The sequence below is a fragment of the Alternaria dauci genome, chromosome 6 (assembly GCF_042100115.1).
Source record: "Alternaria dauci strain A2016 chromosome 6, whole genome shotgun sequence".
Lineage (NCBI taxonomy): Eukaryota > Fungi > Ascomycota > Dothideomycetes > Pleosporales > Pleosporaceae > Alternaria > Alternaria dauci.
The window spans coordinates 372,398-398,373 of record NC_091277.1 but is presented as its reverse complement, the minus strand read 5'-3'; the positions used below and the strand labels follow the sequence as shown (position 1 = coordinate 398,373).

The following is a 25,976-nucleotide window of genomic DNA, read 5'->3' as shown; positions in this document are numbered from 1 at the left end:
CACCTTATAGGGGCGGCTGTCCATGAAAGATAGTTTACTAAGATACCATGCTGCTTACGCCGCCTTCAAGGCGGCCACATACCAATGACTTGTCATTCGTGTCAATACCCTATATCCAACAAGTGGTCTATATTATCATATAACATCAAATCGTAACCAATAGTCGCTAAAGAGCAAAGCCATAGAGTGTCGCAATCCCTGTGTCGCAATATGGCGCCATTTTGGCGCAACCTGAGAGCACCGTTGTGGCAGCCTCGGGCGTGCCTATATAACGCCCACCATCCCGCCATGAAAAAGAACGCTTAATCGCTGAACATCACAAGACGCTGTCCTGGAACATGTACGACAGACCCACAAGCCGTCAAAGCCATGTTCCACTTCCTTCAAATCTACCACTCACATTGAGCGGGGCGAGTTACCAGCTGTATGCGGCCGGCTACCACCATACTGAGACCCGTCATTAAAGCCCTCGAAGCTTTCGCCCGACGACATCCGTCTCAGATCGTTGTCGTCACCCATATCGACATCTTCCATCTCGTACCTCCCCGCCCTATTCGGGTTCTGTGGCGGTCCCATATTAGAAAAGGAGCTGTACTGTCGTGGAGGCGGCGCGGGCGGCACACCGGCGTTGCTGATTTGCTCTGCAAGACTGGGCTTCTCCGCCAGATTATTCAGCATGGCGCGGCTCGCGTCTAGCATCGACACTGCGTACTCAAGGAAGTCGGCTCGTTTCGAAGAGACAGAGAGCGTCCAGCGGTATTCGCACAGCCTGAGCTTGTAGAATTCAGCTTCCTCCTTGGCGGGTGCCGTAGCCCATAGTAGCGACCCAAAGGTACCAATAAGCGTAAAGTTGACTTTGGAAGCAAAGTACCAGAAGGCCTGCAGGTGCTCTGGCTTCAGTCGGTTGACAAAATCCATGGCCGAGATTAGCCGTGTCTTCGCGGCATTGCGGCACATGAAGAGACCGTAAGAGTCGGGGTTAGTGGAGTCGAGCGACTGCACTATGCGTCTGTGGAGCGTGATTTCTGTCGCAAAGTATGCGAGATGGAGGTAGCCCGTCGAGGTGAGCTTGCCCTTTTCGGGAACGCTCATCTTTACTTCTGCTGGTAACTTCTCGTGCCACTGACGGAGCTTGATCTGCACTGGTTTGGCGCGTGCGAGAATCAGCTCAGTTGACTTCCTCCCAGCATTGGCAAAGTCGTGGATAGCTGTTTGGGTGTAAAACGTATCCATGACCTCAGCTATGATCTGCGTGAGCGCGATCATCTGAGCATACAGTATTCGGCCTCGGTGACTTTCCGCCTGTTCGCTCTCCGTCTCTTCTTGTCGTGTCTCGAAACCGTCTCCTTCTTCAACAAAGTCATCTTCCGTAATTGGCTTCACTGCCCAGTTGGCGTTGAAGATGTGTGATGGTCGGCCGTGGATCAGCGAGCTCCACTTGTCTTGCATGTATAATGCCCATGCTATGCGCTTCCTCAAACCACGCTCCCAAAGAGGAACCGACCATGATGAGCAGTCAAGATGTAGGCCTAGTTCTTGACCAATTGCCACTAGCTGTGTCGTCAGGCTCCAAGAGTCCGCTTCAGGACGTTGCAGCAGCAACAAGCCAGCCTGTACAGTGGAAAGTTTTGGCCGCTCCATAGCCAATGCAAGCGCTTTCATAGCGATTGCTTCCAACCGGGCTGCGTCAGGTTTAGAATAGTTGGCTAGCTTGGGGTTGAGCGACCACCAGTTAAGGGCTAGAATGTACATGCCAGCCAACAAGGCCGGTGCAAAGCCTCGGTCGCCATTGCGATACCGCTCGACGAACAGATGCTTTTGGATGATGGGGTAGTTTGGATGTACTACTTGGAAGTACAGATCTAGTAAAGCGGGACCATGTGGATGCACAAGCTGCTCAACCTGGCCCAAAGCCTCAGACTCGCCGGCGAAATCTTGCGTATTCTCGTCAGGTAGCATAATGAAACATTCATGATCGTTTACTCGTCGAAGAGTACCAAGGTCAAAGGTCGACTCGTTGTGGGTATCGAACTGTGACAAGCCAATAAGCAGGGAATCGAACGGAGAACTCAGACCAATATATCTGCTGTGCTGCCGTCGCTGCAATCCCAGTGTCTCACCAAGCTGAGGCAAGTGAAGACTCGTTATTTGGGATAGCGGGGGTTGTGGTGGTGGTGGGCTTGGCGCGGTTGCTGTGATGGTGGGTGTTGATAGTGCTAGTGGTGGAGGATCTGAGTCGACGGATCTGCCATAGGATGTCAGCTACGACATCCAACCACATGCCAACGAACCGAAACATTTGGCGACGACCTTGATTTCCGAAACCATGGTTGGACGTGTGACGGGAAAAGCAAATACTGTCACGCGTGCGCACGTGACCTGGTAGCGCGACACAAGAGGCATAGCAGACGTCGGAAGTGATATATATCTACGCGAGCCTGGAGGCGCAACGAGAAGCAGGGTAGTGGGGTGACCTAGACATACCTCTTCTTGGTGTTGTTTGGCGAGTCCTTCTTTTCGCCGTCGACGACCTTCCTTTTCCGTGGCAGTGGACTCTGTACAAAGGTACACTCTTGCTTGTGAAATTCGCACAAGACACACAGTGCAGCACCCTCGTGTATCACACAACGACTCTTCCTCCTTCTGCACGCGTCACAGGGGCGTTCCCTCCGTGAGCGGATGTTAGATACTGGACCGTTGTTGGACGTAGGCTTGCCCAAGCTCTCCTTGCTGGATGGCGACTTCTGTATGGTGCGAGGACGAGCTGGTGCTATAGAGACAACAGGGCGTGGGCCCATGACCGGCTGCTGCATTGCTACGGCCGTCATGGCTAGCTGGCGTGGTGGAATGAGCGCGATAAGGCTATGATAGACCACGGCCCGTTGGCTAGCTTCCGAATCAGGTTGCAAGTATGTGGCTATCGGAAGCAGGGTACGTGACAGGTCTTATCGCGTGGGAGATCGGTAGTTCAATCGGTATATATGAGATATCCCGGGCAAAGCAAATAGAGTTGAGTAATCCAGCGGGAAGTCAAGAGAGGCCCAGATCAGGGTCCTAAGTTGCCGGTAACGGCGGCGAGAAGTATGAGGTGACTGATGGTTCGTGCCGTCATTGAAGGTTCACCAAAGAAGTAGAGGGTGGGCGCAGGCGGGCGGGAGAGGCGGGATCAGCCTGGGCTTTGAGCTTGGAGACCTAGAACCCTGTGTGGGGAGAGGGCAGGCGCATGATCGGGGCTGGCAGTCGTATATACTGTAGTGATTCTAGAGAGCGCGCTGCGAGTGTCTTTTGTGGCAGACATGTGCTCGGGATGGGTTTCAAGATGCACTGTGCACGGGCGTTGCTTGGAGGTAAGCTGGATGCGCTCTAGCGGCTTGCTGCATTCTATGTTACGTACAGCCGAGAGATAAGGGAGACTCGATGGGCCAATGGCGGCGCTGTCTGCGCTCCCCCACCTGAATAATGTGATCTTGCAATTACTCCAGCTCTTGCTTATCTGTGCGTATGTACTACACAAGATCCAGTTTAACTGTCTACGGGAATTACTCTTATGTACTCGTTACCATACTGTATAGTTTTGGTATTGGCGCATGCACGTCACCCACGACTCCGCATCATTATCTCTCGCCTATCATGCGTAAACAATGAACGACCGTTGGAGGGGACCTTGCAGCTGACAGGCCTGCCACCAGAACGTTCCGCCTCTACAGCCTTGACAGCGCGTGGCAAGACGTGTTTCATGGCAAAATTTGCAACGCCTTTCCGAGTCGCCTCGGTGCGAGGCAGATCTCGCCCGATCTTGCCAGTAATCCATGGTTGTGGTATGAACGGCCTCCGCACGTGTCGCGTGTTCTCCACAAGCCCTACTTAGAATAGGACCCTCGATAGCGATCTCCGCTCCGCTATGCCCCTGGTCTCGTGCCTCACCGCTCGCCCTTCAGGCAAAACGCCTTCCGCTCCGACTACCGGCACTGCGCAGGACCCGAATACCTCCGCCAATCCCAGTCAGCCTGTTGCATCTTGCCGTTGCAATCTGCCAGTGATGTCATACCAGATTTCGCCGTTGTGCCGCGATTCAGGGAGGCTGGGTAAACGACCGCGGCGTTGTGAGTCCCGCCAAACCTACCAAGACTGCTGAAGGCTGGAAAATCGGATGCGATCTACACCAGTGTACGTAAAACGAAGGCTTAGCCTCGCACTGCCAGCGACCTCAAACTTGGGTTGCGATCCTGCAGAATGACAGCTGGGTCCCCAGTAGCACGCTGAGGATTTCTCGTTCCGACCTCGCTTAAACCACCATTAATCTCTCAACAACGGAATGATATATCCTAGGTCCATGTCAAAGGGCCGTAAAGAGAGCTAGATGGCAATATTCCATCCCAGGTCCGCTCGCTGTAAGTGGTCCCAACATCGGACAACAATCTGCCCGCTCGACCGCCTCAAGAGCTGGAAATTTCAAAGACCATGGGTTCGTGGTTGACATTACGAGATGGTTAAGCGTAGATCTGCTTGTGACAGACTAGCTGGGTGGATTCTGCCCAGGCTGATGACATCTCAGGGAAAGTCGGGCCGCTTTTCTCCGGAGTGTGGCCCACTCACTCCACCTAGTTGTGATTAGCAACGCCCTACACGCGCATTCCAAGGCTGCATCTTACACAACCGCGAAAAGACACACTTACTTACATATCCTCTGTCCGCCCTCATTTTCATGCACGTACAGTACTTCGCACTATTTGCGCACCTGTTGTCATATTCCACCTTGTTTGCTGCCTGTCTCGCTACTGGGCTGATAAAGACGATGCTAAAGCGCTAGAAGACGAAGACAAGAAGTGATGAATGTTTACTTGAGCACGCAACAATTGCAGGTCCTATTTAGAATGCACTCAAAATCAAAAGACGAAGTCTTCATTCCTGTAGGCCCTAATCTCATCGTCGATGGGCTATATCATGCCACGAATATCTGCCTCGTCGACTACCGAACATTTTTGTTACTTGCTTTTCATATTAGAAGAACATACCGAAACATCTTCCCAAGCTGCAAGACATCCAGGTTATCCAGCAGTTCGCTGACCTTTTTGCTCGGTTGGCCTCCGCTGACCTCCTGTTCACAGTGAAAACAGCAGGTCCACCCGTAAAAGCTTCAGTGCCGAACTGGTAAACTGATGGAGTCGTTGGCATACGCGCATCTGTCTTCGTTGTCTTATTAGCATGCAGGGACCTTACCAATGAGATTTTGGCTCGACGCAGGATAGCCCTTGTTGCTGGTAAGCCAAGTGAAGAAGTTCTTGATGTCGTCACTACAGGACTCGGAGCAGCGAAGCTGTAAACCTCCATCGTCCTGAATCTGCCGAGCCTGTTGATCATGAGAGATCAGTGACTGGACTGCAACCAACCTTGGAAGGCAACGATGTGAAAATAGCACCCACCAAACCATAAGCTCGCAAACCCCACTACTCCTGTTATGGCCGATATCCGCAGCAATGAACATGTCGAATGCAGCATTGGCGTACATATTCAACGTATCGTAGCTCCACCGCGTCGTGCTCGGCATGGTACTGTATTGCGAGATCAACCTTTGATGGCTAAACGGCCGGATTAGACGTAAGATTTCACGTTGTTCTCAGCACCCATCCACTGTCAGGTTGAGTATCAGGCCATGCCGTTATTGAAACTATCGTACATGATGGTCTTTGTATCACCAGAATTTTCAAGACTTCATCTATTGGTTCAATGGGTTGCCCTCATATCACGTCCTGGCACAAGATGCATTGTTACTTGGACTTGGAAAAATGTATAGTATGAAGTCCTCGAGTACATACCGCTCCTACACTCCGATGTCCTATGCTGGGTTCCAACTGGTTTTGACATACTGCCTCGATTCGCTAACTGCATGTGCCACCGGCTGCGTGCATGGGTGCTCACATGCTTCGACCGCATGAGCGGAGAACGGCCCCTATCAATCTCCATCCTTATCTACCGACAGCCTGAAGTACTGGAGGGAAGCCTTGAACGGGCAAATGTATGCAGGCATGTAGATCGTCCCGCGTATAGTATCATGTAATCTCAACGTCAGTCATACTGTGCTTGACCGAGATCTGGTGCACATATCGAGGATTACAAGGGAGGGAGATCTCTCTTCAAAAACTCTTCAGGTTCTTCACCTCTTTAATACCACGTTGCATTCGTTTCTTGCAACATCACCGATGACGTTGTCTCTATGCTGCAATGTTTTCCCCTCCGGAGAAACGTCAACAAACACGAACAACGCAGGGACCAGGATTGACGTGTGGGACGCGCTAAATTCGGTCCGGATGACATACGTCAGGTTTGCGCTTAGATTCGAAAGGATGCTGGAGTCCAAAAATCGTGTTCAACAGGTTTAGCATCTTGACCAAGTGAAGAAGCTACGAATCTATCAAAAGATCTTATAGCAGCTAGCAACCGTACATATCCCATGGTCTCTTGCCCAATTTCCAGTAACGCCTAGTACCTCCTTCTGCCTCGGCTGTATGTACAATTGTGGGCTTTCGGGTACCCTGTCATGATGGGTATGGAGACGCACTTTCGCTCCGGTCGTATGCCTACAACACCAGCGCGTCCATCATACCTCCGTTATCATATCGTCGTTATAGTTAACGCGCCTCGCTGGAAATGGACAAAAAGGTATCGCGAAAAGGCCGTCTCGTGTGCCGTGGTGGTCTGCGCAGCTGTTGCGCGTATTGTGGTCAACGTGTTGAAGACCTTGTGCTGCGCCGTGGTGCGATGTTTGAATCAGTGCATAGGAGGCTGGTAGTTGATCGGCCGCCTGTTCAGTCATTAGCCAGCAGCGCGCGACATTCGCATGGAAATAACCCACTTGAAGAGCAAGATGTGTGGTTCTGGCTCATGGACTTCGTAGTGCTCCCATCCCAAGCTCTATTTCCAAGTTAGCATGTGGTTTGCAGCCGGCCTTCATTCGCACGCACCTGTGTGATTCCCAGTGCCCGCCATTCCTCTTCCCACAGCAGCTTCAATGTACCTCTGGCGCCGTCGAAGTAATCTTTTGGGATAGCTTTCAGCATTTGCTTGGGGAGCTGCACATGACGGTATTCGTATTCGTCGTCCGAGTATCTGGGTCCTGCGTTAGCAAAGGATACACGCTGACCGCTTCTTGCGTCGCCAACCCACCTCGCCGAGTAATGGATCGCGTCAATGAATTCATCCAGCTTTTCCTTCTCATGTTCAGATAGCGGGCGCGGCTTCTTGTTCCGGCGCGTGAAGTCGATATCCAATTCGGCCGACATGTTGGGTTGTGTCGAGGGTGACGCGAAGGAGGAGCTCGTGTGCCAGTCCAGTGGGGGTTCGTCGGGTGGTAGAAGCGAGTGGGGCGGGCAGCTGCTTAGCCGTGTGGGAAGTCGCAGTTGTGTATGTGTGAAGGCGCGCGCTGATGCAGAGTGCAGTGTTTCACCGCGCTAGGGGGTATCTGTGCCGTGCAGGAGGAATAATAGTTCAAGTACCTGAACCCAAACAGGCCTTGTTTACGGTGTTGTGAAATTTGGTCCATTGTCCAAGCTTCTGCGCTAACTCGGCTGTAGCCTAGCGTAACCGTCCAACCTGGCCACGTCCTTCACCCCTGCATCTGCGTCTGCATCTCCGCTGATCAGCGACGTGCAGTCGAGTGACGATGCGACCGTCCTTACGCCAGCTTACGTACGCCTGAAGATTACGAGTATATCGAGTACACGGGTACCGCTGTCCCCTCTTTCCGTCGTCCTCGGGTAGCTCTTCACACATTGGGATAACGTCACCACAATCGTCTACTTGTATTGACTGATTGCGACATGTCTAAAAGGCTGCACGTGTGTGTAGGGAAGCTACTACTAGTCCCTCGAAAAACCAAATCAATACTGTTTGCGTGTAACTCCCTACCAATTTCCGCTGAACAAACGATCCCGATGAGCGCATCGTCTGCTTTCGTTTCACACCATTCCGAGGTTATATGTCTCCATAGTTTCCATCATCAACGTCATCTCTCGACCAACTTACGCACTTTGGCCTCCTGTTCGAACAGTTCCTTCAGCATCTCGCGCTCCCTACAGCCTTGTCCCGCGAATGTCCTGATGTCTGACTCTAGCGGACTGAACACGTTGGCCAGCTATGCAGCAGCTTCTTTGCTTGCCTAATTCCTGACAGAAGCCTTGTGCAGTCGCTTCGACCCAATAGTGCACGTTGCCGCGTCAACTGTAGGGTGGTTGATCATATGCTCTAGAATCGCAGCGTCCTCCCCAATTCGTGATCTCCTCTGCTCGAAGCGCCCGAGGTCTAGTATCAAGAGGAGGATTAGGAGCGCGAGACCGACGATACTTCCGATGACGGTCGCAAAGACGATGCCCATCGAGAACGCTGAAGATGATGTCGACTCGACCGACACAGTCGAGGACGGAGATTGAACTGATCTTCAGTGTCCGAGATAGTGTTGCTACAGTGAAAAACATAACTACTGGCATGCTGGTCAGGATCTCTGTATCACTATCTTCATTGGAAGCAAGGTCCAGTTCAAAGAACCCGCTAGCCCCAGCGTCGAAGTGCATTACATGTACAGTGGGACACGGTCTTGTACCAACGTCTAGAACCTCCTCAATTCTCGACATACCACACAAATCCAGAATCCGTCAACGATGGGCTTGATTGGTCTTGCACAAGAGACCAAGGTATTTCATCTGCTTGACGGATTGCAGAGCTCGGCGTATGATTTGTACCATCCAAGGACACATAAAGAGGCTGAGCACAGAACCATGCACCAGTCCCACCAGTCACACAACGACCATAACAGTACTACTTGTAGGGACGATGCCACCCCAATGTAGCTGGCCGACCGGAGATACCTGTACCTAGATGCATTTTCAACCTAGCTTGGGCGAATGTAGAGTAATAGATTGTGTACGAGCTGTCATATTCACTCCTTGGAGTACGACACTCAGCCACGTCGTCATGCACGGAACTCGTACGGTCATTACGCTATGAATGATTGCACGAGAGGTGGAGTACCCTTGACCAGTGCGCAACACTCCTACATAGATTGACATTGAGTCAACGCCTGCAAGCGTCTTCAAGGTGCTACTATGCGCAGGTGGTATTCTGTTTCTTGGAAGTTGCTCTAACACTATCATCTCCAGTTGCCGCTATCCACATATCCAACGAATTACTCAACCCGCCTGATATTCCGTACGCACCATACCATCTTTGTCTGTCCTCTCGATAGCCTTACGATGTTCACTGCCATTGTCTGGCTTTTCCTCATGCCGATCCCATCGTAATTGTTTCTTTGGCTTGATCACCATCGCTTGCGTCATCTCCGGTTTCTTATGTCCCAGGTCTCCATTAACCACACTTGTTCCTTCATCAACAACCCCACGCTCTAGCCATTCGTTCGCTTTGTCGTCGCTGGAACTTGTAATGATCTCCGGAAGTAGCTCAATTGATGGCGATGGCGGTGCAGGCGAGTAGCGTTGCTGCAAGCCTTGATAATGCTCTTGTTGTGACTGCTGGCGAGACAGACGATGCGAAAGGCGAGACTCTCGGCCAGATTCAGGATCGAGTACGGCTGGCTTAGATTCGACGATTTGACAGGCTTTGTTTCTACTTCGATTGGCGGCAAGACGGATGGTGAAGTACGCTAATATCGAGATGAGGATTATGGAGGTCAGAACAATAAGAACAAGGAAAAGGTTCTGTGTCAGGCTCAACTCAGACATGTTGCTCACGGCGAGCCTCGCCGTTACTGTTAGATCTGCGGACGGTCGAAATAGAGGGAATGACAGGCGTTGTGGCGCCTGCTGCAAGAGCTATACTGCAGTACTTAAGCCTGTCAGCTACTGCATTTGTGCGTTTCCAAGATCCAACGTAACTATGCAGTGGTCTTTTTATGGGCAGGTACCCGGCAGAACGATTCTCTGAGCCAATACATGCGCCTCAATGTACAAGACTCCGGTTAAACTGCCCTGTGGTCGTGTTGGGTTGCGCAAAGTGTCACAAAATACGGGTAGAAGAGTTTGCACTACTACAAATTGACTCGAGGGAGACGACGGCAGGTCTTGAGATCCAGATACGGTTATGACATGCGCATTTCAATATTCGGAACAACCAAGAGCAGCTTGTTCATCGATACAAGACATATGTACAACATCATTGCCCGAATCCTTACTCGGACTCTAATGCGCCAAGGTAGTCGTACACGAGCCTGACCCGAACAACCTCTTCCTTGTCCTTCTTCCCAACCACAAACTTCCTTGCCAACTTCCTCTCGCCGCCAATCTCTGCAAACCCCCAGATCTGCCACGCAGTCCAAGCATTTCCCTCATTGTCTGCAAAGCTCTCAACAATATCTCCCTCTTCCGTCTCGTTCAGCCACCCCTCGGTCAGAAACTTGATGTCTTCCTCCTTCGCACCTCCACTCTTCCCTTCTTCCACAGTCTTGGCCATGGTAGAGTAGCGAGATCGTCCCTTGACAGTGCCGAAGAGCCAGTCAGTGTGCTCGCGGTAGTGCCAGTCCAATGTACGGTTCTCGACGGAACCCTTGAGACCGCCAGTGATGATTTGGTCAATCTTTATGTGCGTAGTTGGGGCATTGTCCTCGCCTGTTGTGGGGGATTGGTGAAGGTGTTGGGTTATTGTTGCTGCACCGAGGGCTTTTCGGGTCAACCAACCAATGCCTTGGAGGGAAAGAACGGGATCAAAAGCATCAGAGATGGACTTGTTCTGGGACGCGTTAGGATGGTGTTGTAATGCGGCGATGCTTAGGATGATGACATCGCTTCGAAGAGAGAAAAATGCCCTAGAAGCTGCAAAAACTTACCATGACCCATTTCCCTTGGAGGTTCTTAATATCTGCACTTGCTGGAGCTGCCATGTTGCCGATTCTTCTTGCTAATTAGATGGTGATGTGGTATGGAACGATTCTGTCGTATGAAGAGCTTCGATGCTACTGCGGGGCCGTGATGATTGGTAGGGGTGGATACCAGCCTCTCTTGGATGGCCATATGCGGGACATCTTATATGCCAATCGCCAAAGCACCAAGGCTATACAAAGACGCCGTGTGTGTTAGCACCTTCCTTAGTTGACATTCGCATATTATCACGTTCGTGCCTCATCGAAGGTACAATGTGGCGTTATGGCAGGGATGCCGAGGCTCGTCCGCTTTAGGGTAGCATCTTCGCGGGGAACCCTGGCCCTCTGTCTCATGCGCGGTCGCAGCGTTCGCAGCTGGAATCCTCAACTACATCCACGGCCATTTTGGGCATCACGGCACAGCCCCGCATCGACTGGACAAGCTTCATGTGAAGATTGTTCGGACACAGTACCGCAAGACGTGTTTCCCCCGACTGAGACGGCACGATACGAGTATTGAAGAAAACGGGACCTTTCCATCCGGGCGCTGGCATGTGATCGACTATTTTCCAACTCACTCGTCCCATGCTCCTTATAATCTTGTCCGTTTCCTTGTTGGCACTCCCTCGCTCATTTGCACTGTTTTCGCGTTCCATAGATCCGAGTTTGGACCAAGTCTAGCGACGAACACAGGCATGTCGGGATCGACGAAATGAGAATATTCCGAAGCGACACATGATCTCGCCGTCGAAGGACTGTTGGCACTACGGTCAATTTGATGATTCGAGAAATCTTCTCCGGTTGTACACATGGCGCTTGTCAAAGCGCTGATTTGCTCCAACGTCTCAACTCCGCCTACTGGAAAAATTGCGAAGAAACCGCAAGCACTATTTTGAGCAAATTTTCCATCGCCATACCTTACCATCTCGGCATTTTTCAGGCGCCCGGCTTTCGGTTCGTTGCATGTTCCGAAACATCTGCCATGTTTCAACAACCGCAAACATAGTGTGACTTAGCGCACAACTGGAGAACTCCAACAGAGGCGAATATCGTTAGTCACTTCGCATCTGAAGTAAGGCTGCGACACGGATCGTGTTCGATGCCTCAGATATGACTTGTTCAAACTGCTGGTCGGTCGGTAATTTTCCCTCATTTCAAGTCTGGTTCGCAGTTTGTTTTGCTTTCAAGGTTACCATTGATTTCGTTTCTATCATCGATTCTTCCTTTTTCGCACGCGCTGGTATTCGCATCTTGCGTTTCTCATCTCGTAAAGTCACAGTCTTTTTCAGAGCGCAGAGTCTCGGGCTACAGCACTGTCGCACACGGTCTCATCAAACTTTTCGTCACATCTCATTCATTGGGCGCGCATACGGCTTCGCGCAGCACCATCGTCACATTCCCCAATAGCAGACGGTTACGAGCGTAGTGGAAGTATCATCTGTACGTTACAACCAGTCTTGCGATCCAACATTCCACCAGCAAATCATCGCCACTCTCATCTCACTGTTACGGCGGTTCGAAAGGCCGGCGTAGACATATCTTCGGATACGTATAACGAACCAACGATCGACTTCAACAGTAATTTGTTTTCGCAAACGGTTCAACAGAACTGAGGGGCCGAGCACTGTCTCCGCACTCAACGTCGTCTAGCGTAAAAGTCATTGCGCATATTGCAGTGACTCTCACTCGTTTGTTTGTCAACAACAATCCACTATATTCACAACCACTCCCGCTCCATCGATCTTTCCCTCTACTCACAACCTACAATCGTTACTCCTTCAAGAATCGGCCGACATCTTTTTGGTCGCCACGCACCAACCCATCCGATACTTGCCGCATCTACTATTCAGCCAGTAGCAACAATGAAGTCCTTACTTGTCTTCACGGTTTTCACGTCCAGCGCCCTCGCCTCCGCAATCCAACTTCCCAACCCCCTCGTGGAGCGCGCCATCGATCCAGCCACTATGAATCCAACACTGTTATCCGTACTATCAGTGCTGAAGACTGGTATGCCCACGGGCCCCAACGTGCCCTTGCCAACTGGCAATTCACAGCCGGATTGGTACCAGAGGCTGCCGGGGGATGTCAAGAGCTTGTTACCGCTATTATATCCTGTTGCGCCTACGGCTCAGGCTGTGGTTGCGGCTGCAACGAGTGAGACGCGGGCAAGTCAGGTTGTAAGCCAGGTGGTGTCGTCGGCGCTCCAGAGTAGTGTTGCAGTGTCGAGTACTGAGACTACAGTGGTGAGTGCTTCTCTGACTGCCTCATCATCTGTTCTATCGTCATCTGCTTCTGCGTCTGCGTCTGCGTCTGCGGCTTCGTCTTCTTTATCTTCCGCCATCAATTCTCTGTCTCCCGAGACATTGACATCGCCGGACACACTTACTAAGACGTTACAGTCTATGTCCCTGGCCACCAACACACAATCACCTTCATCTTCCGCGCCGTCTTCAGACAGCACATCACAAACACCGTCTTCTGCGGCTTCGACCAGCGCTTCAGCTACGCCATCGAATTTCATTTCTGCTGGCGCGAGATCCGCGGCCAAGACAGAGGCACTGGCTATAATGGCTTTCTTTAGTGTCGGAGCTGGGTTCTGCATCTTCGCATAGTCTGATACCATGCACCGGCATTGCGTTACGTAGCGCCTGTGAGCTACGCTGGCTTAGCTGTCATCTTTGCGTTTCTACGAGGTATCCTTGGAATCGTGTGTCGGGGAGAAATAAGAGAAGTTATGGTTTGGGCGCTTTGGGTACCGCTTGATGAAATGACGTCCATGTATGGGGGATGGCTCGCTAGACGCTGAGCGGGCGCACAACGTGTGGTTTTACATCTTTTTGTACATTGTTTTCCAAGATATCCCCATGCGATACAAAGATTAAATAGTTTTTGTTAACCTGGAAAAGTTGAAGATACCACTGCAGCTGCTCTAGGTTCTTACATATGTGCCAACGTACCGCAAAGGTGGGCAATATTGTACCATCATCCCAAGCCTGTGTATGGCTCTACAAACAGCCTACCTTCCTGGTGTTGGATGTGAGTTAGAAATGACCAGCTTCTCCACCTACAGCAATAATGACATGATTGGTGGCAATGGTATGGTCTGTGCGGAAACGTGAGTTCGCGGTGTCGCGTCGACGCGTCGCACTTTAGCAACTGTCCAACACGACGATATCGTCACCTCAAACCCAACCCCAACCCCAACAATGGCCGACTTCTTCAACATAAAAGCGCGGCAAGCCAATGCGGCCAAAGCCAGCTCATCGAAAGCGCCCTCGACGAAGCAAGAGTCCAACCGCATGCAGCCATGGGTTGAGAAATAGTGAGGACACAGTCTCTGAACACAGCACACAATGACAGCGCTGACAGCCCTACAGCCGCCCCAAAACCCTCTCCGAAGTCACAGCCCAAGACAACACCATTCAGATCCTCTCCCGCACAATGCAGTCCTCCAACCTGCCGCACATGCTCTTCTACGGGCCCCCAGGAACGGGAAAAACCTCCACCATCCTCGCCCTCGCCAAAGAACTCTACGGCCCCGAACTCATGAAATCACGTGTCCTCGAACTCAACGCCTCGGACGAACGCGGCATCAGCATCGTGCGGCAAAAGGTCAAGGATTTCGCGAGACAGCAGCTGAGCGTTGCACCGAACCACACCATCATGGTCGAGGACAAAGATACTAGTGAGGGGGGCAAGATGGTGCGGTATAGGGACAAATATCCCTGTCCGCCGTTCAAAATCATCGTGTTGGATGAGGCAGATAGTATGACGCAAGATGCGCAGTCTGCGCTGCGTAGGACCATGGAAACATACTCGCGCATGACGCGCTTCTGCCTCGTGTGTAACTACGTTACCCGCATCATCGACCCTCTTGCGTCGCGTTGTTCCAAATTCCGCTTTAAGAGCTTAGACCAAGGAAACGCTGTGAAGCGTATAGGCGACATTGCGAGGCTCGAGAAGGTCGAGTTGGAAGATGGTGTCGCAGAAGAGCTGGTGCGCGTCGCAGATGGAGATTTGAGAAAGGCGATTACATTCTTGCAGTCTGCGGCTAGACTTGTTGGCGCTGTTGTTGCAGCAAACGGTCACGGTGCCGGGGCGGGAGGAGCAAAGAAGAAGAAGGAGAAGAAGGTCGTCGCCGACGAAGATGAAATGGACATTGATGGAGCAACACTAGTACCCCCACCAGCAGTCTCCCTGCCCATCATTGCTGAGATCGCGGGTGTATTACCCCCGGACACACTGTCCTCCTTCAGCGACAGCCTTTTTCCCAGGTCCTCGGCGAACAAGGTCGTGCGGTATGCGGAGATTGCCAAAGTCGTGGAGAATATGATTGCGGAGGGGTGGAGCGCGAGTCAGACTGTGGGTCAATTGTACGAACAGATCATGTTTGACGAGAGGATTGAGGATGTGAAGAAGGTTAGACTCGCGGGCGTATTCAGTGAGACGGATAAGAGGCTTGTTGATGGTGGAGATGAACATCTTGCTGTGCTTGACTTGGGGGTCAGGGTTGCTGGTGTGCTTTGTCTTTGAACATGGAGTTGATACAGTGAACTGGTGTTGCAGGAACACTCCCTAACGATGAGACGAAGCACACTTGTATCAACACGCAGATAGAATAATAACAAATGTCGCTTATCACGAATATTCTACCTAACACTCACATAACAAGCAAATACCATCAAGCCGTAGCCACAGTAACCCTCGCAGGCACGACAGCCCGCTCCGAGTCAAATTTTGCCCCATCCATAGTACCTCTCTTGTACAAAGCAGGTGAGATAACCAACAGGACGGACTTCAGTCTGTTCTGTGCACCGCCGGTACGGTCATCGTCCTCATCATCACTCAAGTTGTCGTCCTTCATGCACCCAGCATCAAACATCAACGGCCCTACACGAGAGAGCATTGTCGGGAGCCTCGGGGTCCAAAGTGCCCGTTGCTGGCGTAGAAATTGCGAAAAGGCGAGCGCATCTTGGAAGATGTTGATAAGACTTGCCGTAAGATCCTGCACTTTGTCGGCGTCCGCCCAGACGTGCACAAGAGACATGACCTTGAGTGCGGCAGATTCACTTCGAGCATGGAGGCGCTCCCCTCGTGAGGGATGTTCGGTTGCTTCGGACAGGAGGTGAACAGTCAAGGCTCGCCAATCGTTGAAGGAGCGTTTAGGAATGACGTTATCATCTGGACTCGTCAGAGGTGCGCCGTGTTGATAGTTGAGGGACATATTTGCGAAAGGACGATATCATAATCGGGAAGGAAAATTCAAGGACTGACCTTTGTGCCAGAGTATGTTCTCGAGGCGTTCAAACGCCTTCAGGACTTCTTCGGGAAGCCCAGCATCTTCACCGAGGTTGCCTTGTTCGTCAAGGATGCGAAACAGCGACTTGACCATCATACACGATGTCCAGCCGCGAATGAAATGCCGTTTCTGCTTCTTGTCTTGTTTTGCCTTTTCGCTTTTGACCGCCGCGTGTAGTTGATCTAGCGTCTCGCAGGATGGGGCTACTTGCTGGTACTCTGAACGCATTTGCGCTTCCAAATGCAGCTCTTGTCCCATGGTGCACGCAAAGCCCGACGCCCAGGTACGAATGTCAGCGAGCAAAGACTCAAACCTCCTGCGGATGACATCGTCAGTTTCCTGCACCCCAAATACGAGTTGCTTGGTGTCTTTGGTCTTTTGCAGTTCATGGGCTGATAGCTTGATAACCTTAACTGTTTCTTGCTCCGTTTGTAGTGCTCGTTCCAATTCTAGTATTCTCTTCCTAGTCTGCTCGTGAAGTTCTTCGAGCGACTGTTCTGCCTCGTCTCGTTCGGCCCTGTACCGCTGCATTCTAGAATAGTCATCCTTGCCAGAACGACTGTCCTTGCGGGAGTAATCATCCTGACGAGAAAAGTTGTCCTTGCGAGAATGGTCATCCTCGTGGCGTTGGCTGGGGTTAGACTCTCCACGCATAAAGCTCTTAAACCCGCTCATCTTGCTACTCTGATTGTCCAATCAGTTTCAGGAAAGAATGGGAGCTAACGGGAGCCTACCTTGTTGCTATGAGACTTTTCGTGTGGTGGTGCCGAGTATTGCTGATCTGTGTGGTATGAACCAGGTGGTTGCCTCTGCACATTTGAAGGTTCTCTAGCCGTCATCGGCGGTCGCACATCTCGGCTGTCTAAGCATGATTTAGCAGATTTCATCCAGTATCAAGAGTAAAAATAATTACCTTGGTTGTGATTTGCGAAGCTTCGATTTGAGATGGGTTGGGGCTTCTCCGTGTGCGGAACTTGTCCTCCAGTATTGTAATTTCTTGGTAGGGCCGGCGGCCCTGAGGGGGGCTTTGGCTTTGAGGATGTATTAGTTTGGAATTCACCTTCTCTTTCTGTAGAGCCAGACATCAACAGTTGCTCATCATTGCGATGCGCCTGTTCGACCACTTGCCCGGTTGGAGTGATAACATAGCCGGGTTCAGCATGTCTTTGGTTGTGCCGGTCTGTCATGGTGGATTGATGATATTTCACACAGCACGTCTTAGAGTAATTGCGAGACCACCATTAAAAAGGGAAGAGATACGGCCGGTCAAGATACCAAAGATGCGAGCGACGCCAATTGTCCCACAATGGCAGCTTTGGGCGCTTGCCTGGCCCAGCCACGCAAGGTTACCATATCAGGTTCAGAAGGCGTCGAGACTGCGGGGAAACGAAGCTGCATTTCAGCTGCTGCGGCTGACCACTGTACCATAGTATCATTGCTTTTTGTGAAGGTCGAAGTCATGGTCTAGAAAGCGAACGAACGCGTAGATTATGGGCCAGTCCGTGCGCAGAGTTCGCCAAACCTCCGCCTGGGCGCCACCAATACGGCAGCTTGGGGGCCGCCTGTCCTCCTCACCCATTGACAATACTTGAGAATCGACATACCGCATGGTAAGCATAGGATAGCATGAAAGGTGGCTGTAACTAATCCTAAAAGCACATGTATCGAACCTTAGCTGAGTCCTCTATATCTGAAAGTGACATTCTGCAGGGGAAAGATGGCTGAGCGCCCCAGTACCATCAGAAAGCCAGCAGTTCACTAATCGAGGCGAAGTCAAAGTTTGCGCCCGCATCTGTAAACCATGTGGTGAGGAGTCCAACGAGTGGTGAAGGAATACCCACCATCGATGCCAGGATACTCACAGCAGCTGGCACAAATGGAAGGACTTTGGACATGCCAGACTTCTTGCGCGCGATCTGCTGGTCGACTTCCTGGTTGACGGGACGCTGTAGCGCCACTTTTTCATCACGCACCTTTCTCAGCCTCGCCTGCTCATTCTCCCAGTCTTTCTGGATCTGCCGTTTCATGTGCTGGTCGTTCTCAAGCAGCTCCTGCTTCAGCCGCTGTAGAGACGCAAGCTCTTTCTCGTACTGCGCCTTCAGCGCGTCTAGATTGTCGTTGACCAGAGAACCCGCCGCCGTCTGATCAAGCCTTTTCTTCTGGTGGACAATTTCTTTTTGCAGCTCAAGCACCACCACGTCCTTGCACAGCAGCTGGCCGGTTAGGGCAATGGCCGAGTCCCTATCGCCAAGGAAGCGGCTCATGTTGGATCCGCGTCCCAACATATATGCCCAAAACTTTTCTCGCAGCTGCCGCTCGCGGTCAGATCCGATGGCTTGTGTGACCCCGTCCCAGCGAGAAGTCACGAGAAGCACATTTTGGAGTGCATCGGGGCCGACAACCTCCTTCAAGATCTCGAACGTCTTGACGGAAGATCGGTTAAATCGAATGTCGGTAATGCGGTGAATGTACACAACTCCTTTCAACTGAACTCCCAGCTTGTACTGTGCAGTGAGCACCTGCGCAATTTCTCCCAATATCTCGGAATCAGGGCGAGTGGTATCGTCAAATCCAGGCGTGTCAACAAGCAGGACTTTGCTTTGGCCAAGTTGAACAGGAACGAGCTGGCATGACTGCGTGCCTGCAAACTGTTAGTCTCTGCAAGCCCGACACAGGATAGAGGGGGAATTACAAGAGTCAAGCAAATCCCCTTCTCTAACAGCCTCGCTTCCCGCCAGCTGATTGATGAAATAACTTTTCCCTGCCCCCGTCACTCCCATGACAAGAATCATACTCAGAACATCGTTGGGGTTACTGCTCATCATCATGATGTTAGAGGAAGCGTTTAGTTTCCGAGAGATACGATATGTGTAGAATGATTTGTGGACAATGAACTTTACAGGACTCTGAAAACGCATGTGAGTTCGGATTTTATGCCCATCTAGGGCCTGCGCTCGTCGGCTGTGAAGCGATCTCAGCCTGGCTATGCTAGGCTGAACCCTTGTTCCTACCTTGTTGTTTAGCTTTGAATCAGCCGCAGAGGCGTCAATCTGCTACCGATACTTTTAGCTGCGAATTTGTGGCTTGTGGCGCTCGCCCTTGATCTAGATTCAGCCGCATGCATGGGCTCTCTGTACCAAATTCACCTGGCCATGAGTCGCTTTCTCGATAGAGGCTATGCACTAGATGGCCTGCTGACATGCTGTTTGGTGGCTGCATGCTATCTCTGGCGCCTTGCACCGATGAGGGGTTGTCATGGGGGGAGGGAGGGAGGGAAATACAGCCCGCAGGTACTAGGCTATATGAGACATTCCAACGATTTCTTACCTGATACCTCTGCCCTCAATTTCGGCAAACAAAGACAGTAGTTATGGCTTCGGAGATTGTTGTGGGCATTGACTTTGGGACCACGTAAGACTGACTATGCTTCTGACAATGACAAGAAACTAAAATATGCAGGTACTCGGGAGTATCATGGGCGATCAACGGCATCAACAAAGTCCACCTCATCACCGACTGGCCAAACCCTTCTGGTGAGAATGCAGAGTCGGAGAAAGTACCAACAATCATCTCGTACGCAGACGGGAAACCTCATGAGTGGGGGTATAACGTCAACGTCGTAGGTACTGAAGAGAAGTTCCAGTGGTTCAAGTTACTCCTCGACTCTGAGCAGAAGCTACAAGGAGACCTGGTCACAAAATCCAATAATCTCCTCAACTCTCTCAACAAATCCGCTGAAGACATCGCCGCCGACTATTTGCGGCTACTTTGGCAGTACACAAAAGACCATATCCAGCGCATCGAAGGGGATACATGGGAGAATATCTACACTCTCCGCGTCGTTCTGACTGTGCCGGCTATATGGAGCCCAATCGCAAAGGAAAGAACACTGAGAGCTGCCAAAACAGCGGGCTTGCCAACCAACATCGATCTGGTAGCGGAACCTGAGGCGGCCGCTTTGGCGGTTTTGCAGGAAAAGGACAAGGAAAACAAGCTAGAGGTTGGCTCCTCGTTTGTCGTATGCGATTGCGGTGGAGGCACTGTGGTAAGTCCATTCACCTGATGTACATGTTCAGCGCTTACGGTACAAGGATCTGATTTCCTACAAAATCATCGGTCTCGGACCTCTAAAGCTAGAAGAGTGCGTCATGGGCGACGGCGGCCAATGCGGATCTGTATTTCTAGACCACGCCTTTGTCAGATGGGTGCAAACAATTGTAGGCGAACGCGAGTACGAGAAGATCAAGCCCAAGGCCAAGCGGAGAATGCTTCAGCAATTCGAGGCAGGTGTCAAAAGATGTTATAATGGAGACAACAAGGTATACAGCGTTGAACTTCCTGGCGTTGAAGACAACAAATCCGAAGGAATTGACGACGACACTATCAGTTTGAAACCGTAAGTCCCGCAATTGCTGCATGCGCACAATGACTAATGGATTGTAGAAACACACTGCAGACGCTCTTTGACCATGTCATCAATAAAATAATGGTGCTTGTAGAGCGGCAAATCGACACTGCGCAAGACAAGGGACAGAATGTCCAAGCTGTTCTCCTAGTTGGCGGTTTCGGAACCAACAAGTACATCTACAAGCGCCTGAAGAATTCACATCGCGGTGATGGAATCGAAGTCCTCCAGGTCCCCGGCGGGTAAGCATTCTCTGCCATTTCATTATGGTTAATTGATTCTCACGTTCTTGCTAGCTGGTCTGCTATCTGTCGGGGGGCCACATTATGGGGCCTGGAGCACTCGTCGCATTCCGACTTCACAACTCCTACCGTCTCGGCGCGCATTGCACGATTCAGCTACGGAAATCGCTGGGACGTTCCATTTGATGCATCGAGGGGCCATCGGGAGATAGATCGCAAAAAGAGGCCCGATGGCTGGTACGCCGAAGACCAAATGAACTGGCTGATCAAAAAAGGGGATCGCCTAGAAGAAGGCCGTAAGATTCACCTGTCGGTTGGCATAGACGTCCAAGTCGGCTTCTTTGACACGGGTATACAAGAGTTTTCGCAGCAATTATGGTACTGCGCTGTTGACGAGCCGCCTCAGCGTTTTATGGAATCTCGTGCGTTTCACCTACCCCGGACTCTTCTTTCCATTCATGCGGCGCTCAACTTACTGACTTTTGTACAGGCGTCAAAGAACTCTGCGCGGTTGAGTATGGCGTCGATCGTACCAAATTGTATCTGGAATACTCCTGGAAAGATAAAGAGACGAGGAAAAAGTATAGGACGGCAACATTTGACCTCACAGTTACGCTGAATAGCGCGACATTGCAGTTCATGGTTGCGTACAAGGAGAAGCAGGTAGCGTATACAGAGGCGAAGTACAAAGAGGATTAGATCTGTGAAGCCATTGGTGCAAATGAGAAGAAGGCGGTGAACTACCGTTGCCTTCTAATGGCGCGTTGAACTGTACAAGTATCATTGTGAATTCGAGAAGAGAAAGAGATTTCTCCGCGATAATCCCAGAAATGTAATTCCATCACTCAATACAGTCTAAATACTGACAATGCCGCTCAACGTAATCACGTATTCCCAAACCGACGCCACCCAGACAATGGTATCTAATTCTCAGCAAACGCCGTCGGACGCCAGGAACAATGCACTCTCTCTTCCCATCTCCCCCTCCATTTCCTACGGCCCACCTTTTGGACGCTGTCTCAGCTCAACAAAATTCCAGGGCGCGAATTGCATACCGACATAACGTCCTAGCTTGGGATCATAGACGCCAGAAACGTTTAGCGTCAGCCTTGCTCGTTCGCCGTAAATCTCGACGAGACCAAGGACGAGGAAAGCACCACGTGGAACTTCCAGCGGGGGTTTATGAGACTTGCGCAAGTCTGTGCGGAATTGTGTTAGATCAAGCATGAGTTTCTTGGGGTCTGGGAGGAGCAAGCTATTGAGGTCTTTGGCTGGGCCGTCGACAGGGGCTGCTGCTGACGGTGTGGCACCTGGTTGTTGAGTATCCTTGGCGGTTGTGGAAAGGGGTCCAGGATTTATGCTCGTCGTTTTGTTCAGAGCTGACTGTGGGTTCGCAGATATGCGCTGGACAAGCTGCTGGACAGCTTCTGTTTGCGATTCTTGTGACCAGCCCATGTAGATTTTGAAGTCTGTCCATGCCTTGGCGGCTTTCTTGGTTGTGTCGTGGTAGAGGGCGGTCGCGACTCCTTTGGGATACAGTGTTCTGTTCAAGCGATGGTGGTGTGGGGCTTCGACCGGTCGGGTTGCCTTTCGCCACTCGAGGTCTTGGGTCAGTTCGATGCCGGGGCGCTCGTACTCTTCGGGCATGGTATCGGGAAACTTGAATTCAATCCACATGTTGCCTTTGTCCGTATCGACTTTGCCGACTCTGGCGACGAAGGCGGGGGTGTTGGCGAAGGCCTTGCGTACCTGCCAGGCTAGTTCTTCTGTCGAAAAGTCAGTAAGCTTCCACTGTGTTTGATCAGACATGTCTCACTTCGTATCTTGTCAACCCTTGGGCGGTCCGATGCCAGCTTCCTGAACTCTTGCCATTCGGGGTCTGAGCCTCTCCAGTATTGCTTGGGCCGTGGTCTTGAGAGTCCAATTGGTAGGAATAGTAGAGCGTCGTCGTCGTCTTCATCGTCGTCCTCGTCCTCGTCGTCTTGTGGACCAACAGTCGTCCACCCGTCTTGCCCAGGCTTGGAAACGCTACCTCTCTCTTTGACCTCTTCCACCTCGACTGTTATGCCGACATATTGTCCGAGGCCGTACGTGGCGATTCCAATGGCGACAGCACCAACTAGACGTCTGTTCACGAGTCAGCATAGGTAAAGCGCAAGGCATGTGTGAAGCGACTCACGACTTGCTAAGGAATGGTCGCCGTATACGCACTCGCTCTATTCTGGCACCCCCGTGACCATGGCGTGCCGCCTGTCGAATGATATGCGGATGCGATAGCCGACTAGAGAGGGAGAAGTTGCGCCGCAGCACCAGTGGCGTGAACATTGGTGTGATGCAGGCGAGGAGCGAGTGTTATGGGGAACTTGGGGATAGGTGGAGAGACATTTATATCGTCTAGCAGAAGACAAAGAATAGCGCGTCAGGTGTGTATGAACAATACAGTGAAGGCTGTCGGTCGGCGCCCCACGAGTTGGATGGTCAGATAGTTGCGGGCGGAGGTGAGGCGGGTTGGACGCTAGTTCCGTCTGGGTCACAGCGCAGCAGCTCAGGATGGCGATGATGCACCAGCCTGCATCATCGCCGAACGACCTCAACCTCCATCCCTACCGCCACCATGAAGCTCTCCGGCGCCGTTGTCGCCTCATCGCTCTACTGCGCCGTCCTTGCAGCTCGGCCCACCGTCAGCCCCGAGACTGCGCGTCTCATCATCGCCCAGCGCCTGGGTCTATCGCGATTCCACTCTGTCGAGCACGCCGACGCCGACACAATCAGACACATCAACACGTACGGCGGACGGCAACAGAAGCTCTTTGGCGCAGACGATGCAGAGCAGACCAAAGCGCACCTGCTGGTCTGGGCAGAGGATGCTGAGCAGGATGAGCCAACAGGTGGGCATACGTGACGGAGGCACAGCAGAGGCTACAGACTAACCAAGCTCCCAGTCATCATCAACGATGGATCAGACCGCACACAAGAGTTTGCCATATCGAGTGCGCCATCTGCCTCGGACAATGACCGCCTCATCATGGACTTCATAGCACAGGCCGAGTCGCTGCCAGCATGCCCAGACCCCCAGCAGCGCACATACACGTCCAACTTCGAGATTGATTCGGTGCTCCCGCCAAACACAAAGTCTGAGGCCCACAATGGCTACCTCAACATCTGGCGCACCGACAAGAGCACCAACATGACGCCTGAGGAGCTCGCCCAGGTGCTCAGCAAGACCATTGCAAAGGCCGCCGAGACAGGCTTCTCCACCACCTTTGTCATGATGCCGGCTTCCGGTTCAAAGTCCAAGCGCGCTGCCCACCCCTGGGGCCTGTACGATATCCCGTCCAAGGAAGCCCGCCGCCAGAACCCCGAGGCGGTCCTCTCCTCCCAGCCCGTGCCAGCCGTCTCCAAGGTCCCTGACCTCGAGGACTTCCCCGTCGTCATTCAGGCCGAGAACAACAAGGGACCTGTTCGCGGTATTCTGCCTACTTGCTTCAAGTCCATGTCGGCTTGCCAGACCCAGACGCACAACTGCTCCAGCCACGGCGAGTGCAAGCTTCTCCACAAGGGCCGCGGTTCCGGTTCCGACCAGGAGACTGTTGATTGCTTTGGATGCGCCTGCTCGGCCACGGTCGAGTACGAGGATGGCAAGGGCATGGAGGAGAAGAGGAAGGTTACCTACTGGGGTGGCCCCGCTTGCCAGAAGAAAGACATTTCCGTTCAGTTCTGGTTGTTCGTTGGCAGCGGTGTCGTCTTGGCTTTCCTGGTATCTGCGGGTATCGGTATGCTCTACACCATGGGTGCTGAAGAGCTGCCTAGTGTCATCGGTGCTGGTGTCAGTGGCCCTGTAAAGAAGTAGGGGGTTGGAGATGCCACAGAGTGGGCGAGGAAGCAGGGAGACGGAAGAGTGAGCATTGTATATCTGGTGTACGAAAGACAGTATCTGATGGTTAGCAGTGTGGGTGGGGGCTTGTACTCTATGGGATAATGGCGTTTATAGCACTACATTTTAGCATTTGAACAAGTTGACACAAACGTCTAATTGATCCGACCGCCCGTTGCAAATCTGCACTAACTCGACTAAACGTGGTATAAAAGCATATCTGAAGCGCTCACGCAGCAGCCAAGGTGCAGCTGTCCAGGACGCCTTCAAATGCAGCAAAACGCCGGTACCCTAGACAACCTCAACCACCCCACGTCCGACCCCCCGGAAATAGAAGCATGCATCATCTCAACATGACAACACTCATGCCTTGGCCTTCTCCACCATTACTCCGTCCTCGCTCTTGGCCTTCTCCTCGTCCAGCTCCTTCATGAATTCGGTTTGGATGTCGGTCCTGCGCTTCTCCCACCACTCCTTTTCCGCGGGCGCCTTTGCCGTGATCTCGCCCAGGCGCTCGCGGATGTGGTTGTTCTGTGCCATTTCAGAGGCGGATTGGAAGATGGTCTGACCCCAGTTTGGTGCGAAAGCGTTGGCCTGTCTCGACATTAGTCACACTGGTACGTTTACAAAAAGCCGTCTGCCATCAATCCAGACTGTGATCAACTCACCTCGTTAACAACGTCCCTAAGCTCCTCCTCAATCTCCTTCTCTGCCCGCTGGAATCGCTGCCACAGATCGTCGCCCACACTGCCCCTCTGCAGCAATACTTGCAGCGCCTGCTTCGCGTTCCTGACCTGTACGATGCGGTGGATGTCTTCGGTTGCGCGGCGCAGGAGTGCGGCTTTTAGTACGCTGTCTGGCACTTTTGGGTTTTCCATGTGGAGCAGAGAGAGGTAGACGTTGCGCTGGAGATGTGTGGGGAACCAGGGCTCGAGAGATGCGGCATTGGCGGCTTGACGCTTGCGGTAGAGGTTTGTAAAGACTGCAAAGGAACCAGCGAGGATGCCAATGTACGCAAAGGGCACGGTGAGCATCACCCAGTCGACCATGTCGAATGGCCACATGGTGAATGTAGTGTGCGGGTCTGCCTGCGCGGTGGTGGAGGAAGAAGATGAAGAACAAGGGGTTTGACGAGCTCGCGAGCCGATGCAGGCGCGAATACCAGAGTTGTGAAGGAGCGACGGTGTCCTCGGGGGTGAGATACGGTGGTAAGGTGAAGACCAGTGGGTGGGTGAATTACGCCGGGCTTTGTCTCACTATCGATATGTTGGAATATCTGTCCAGTTCCGCGC

The 25,976-nt window shown here is 52.1% G+C and overlaps 10 protein-coding genes across 10 annotated transcripts; 3 read left to right on the top strand and 7 right to left on the bottom strand.

Moving 5' to 3' along the window:
* Positions 1–396: 396 nt before the first annotated feature.
* Positions 397–2,828, bottom strand: ACET3X_006477 (uncharacterized protein; the record flags this gene model as incomplete). The annotated part of the gene is made up of 2 exons (XM_069452611.1): positions 397–2,245; positions 2,485–2,828. 2 exons carry the CDS (start codon positions 2,826–2,828, stop codon positions 397–399), a joined length of 2,193 nt encoding a protein of 730 aa, XP_069305245.1.
* Positions 2,829–6,362: 3,534 nt separating this feature from the next.
* On the bottom strand, positions 6,363–7,494 carry ACET3X_006476 (uncharacterized protein). The gene is made up of 4 exons (XM_069452610.1): positions 7,165–7,494; positions 6,963–7,107; positions 6,854–6,912; positions 6,363–6,802 (listed from the first exon to the last, which is right to left on the bottom strand). The coding sequence occupies exons 1-4, from the start codon at positions 7,278–7,280 to the stop codon at positions 6,769–6,771; spliced, it is 354 nt and encodes a 117-aa protein (XP_069305244.1). The 5' UTR covers positions 7,281–7,494; the 3' UTR covers positions 6,363–6,768.
* Positions 7,495–10,176: 2,682 nt separating this feature from the next.
* ACET3X_006475 (uncharacterized protein) lies at positions 10,177–10,885 on the bottom strand (the record flags this gene model as incomplete). The annotated part of the gene is made up of 2 exons (XM_069452609.1): positions 10,177–10,734; positions 10,832–10,885. The coding sequence occupies 2 exons, from the start codon at positions 10,883–10,885 to the stop codon at positions 10,177–10,179; spliced, it is 612 nt and encodes a 203-aa protein (XP_069305243.1).
* A 3,185-nt stretch (positions 10,886–14,070) lies between these two features.
* ACET3X_006474 (uncharacterized protein) lies at positions 14,071–15,397 on the top strand (the record flags this gene model as incomplete). The annotated part of the gene is made up of 2 exons (XM_069452608.1): positions 14,071–14,186; positions 14,242–15,397. 2 exons carry the CDS (start codon positions 14,071–14,073, stop codon positions 15,395–15,397), a joined length of 1,272 nt encoding a protein of 423 aa, XP_069305242.1.
* Positions 15,398–15,545: 148 nt separating this feature from the next.
* On the bottom strand, positions 15,546–16,838 carry ACET3X_006473 (uncharacterized protein; the record flags this gene model as incomplete). Its single annotated transcript, XM_069452607.1, has 2 exons — positions 15,546–16,045; positions 16,139–16,838. 2 exons carry the CDS (start codon positions 16,836–16,838, stop codon positions 15,546–15,548), a joined length of 1,200 nt encoding a protein of 399 aa, XP_069305241.1.
* A 1,064-nt stretch (positions 16,839–17,902) lies between these two features.
* Positions 17,903–18,991, bottom strand: ACET3X_006472 (uncharacterized protein; the record flags this gene model as incomplete). Its single annotated transcript, XM_069452606.1, has 2 exons — positions 17,903–18,804; positions 18,958–18,991. 2 exons carry the CDS (start codon positions 18,989–18,991, stop codon positions 17,903–17,905), a joined length of 936 nt encoding a protein of 311 aa, XP_069305240.1.
* Positions 18,992–19,533: 542 nt separating this feature from the next.
* ACET3X_006471 (uncharacterized protein) lies at positions 19,534–21,509 on the top strand (the record flags this gene model as incomplete). The annotated part of the gene is made up of 6 exons (XM_069452605.1): positions 19,534–19,574; positions 19,623–20,208; positions 20,255–20,559; positions 20,607–20,810; positions 20,865–21,232; positions 21,301–21,509. The coding sequence occupies 6 exons, from the start codon at positions 19,534–19,536 to the stop codon at positions 21,507–21,509; spliced, it is 1,713 nt and encodes a 570-aa protein (XP_069305239.1).
* A 294-nt stretch (positions 21,510–21,803) lies between these two features.
* ACET3X_006470 (uncharacterized protein) lies at positions 21,804–23,135 on the bottom strand (the record flags this gene model as incomplete). The annotated part of the gene is made up of 3 exons (XM_069452604.1): positions 21,804–22,576; positions 22,627–22,937; positions 22,990–23,135. The coding sequence occupies 3 exons, from the start codon at positions 23,133–23,135 to the stop codon at positions 21,804–21,806; spliced, it is 1,230 nt and encodes a 409-aa protein (XP_069305238.1).
* Positions 23,136–23,424: 289 nt separating this feature from the next.
* On the top strand, positions 23,425–24,660 carry ACET3X_006469 (uncharacterized protein; the record flags this gene model as incomplete). The annotated part of the gene is made up of 2 exons (XM_069452603.1): positions 23,425–23,698; positions 23,753–24,660. 2 exons carry the CDS (start codon positions 23,425–23,427, stop codon positions 24,658–24,660), a joined length of 1,182 nt encoding a protein of 393 aa, XP_069305237.1.
* A 387-nt stretch (positions 24,661–25,047) lies between these two features.
* On the bottom strand, positions 25,048–25,748 carry ACET3X_006468 (uncharacterized protein; the record flags this gene model as incomplete). The annotated part of the gene is made up of 2 exons (XM_069453452.1): positions 25,048–25,278; positions 25,353–25,748. The coding sequence occupies 2 exons, from the start codon at positions 25,746–25,748 to the stop codon at positions 25,048–25,050; spliced, it is 627 nt and encodes a 208-aa protein (XP_069305236.1).
* Between the last annotated feature and the right edge of the window lie 228 nt (positions 25,749–25,976).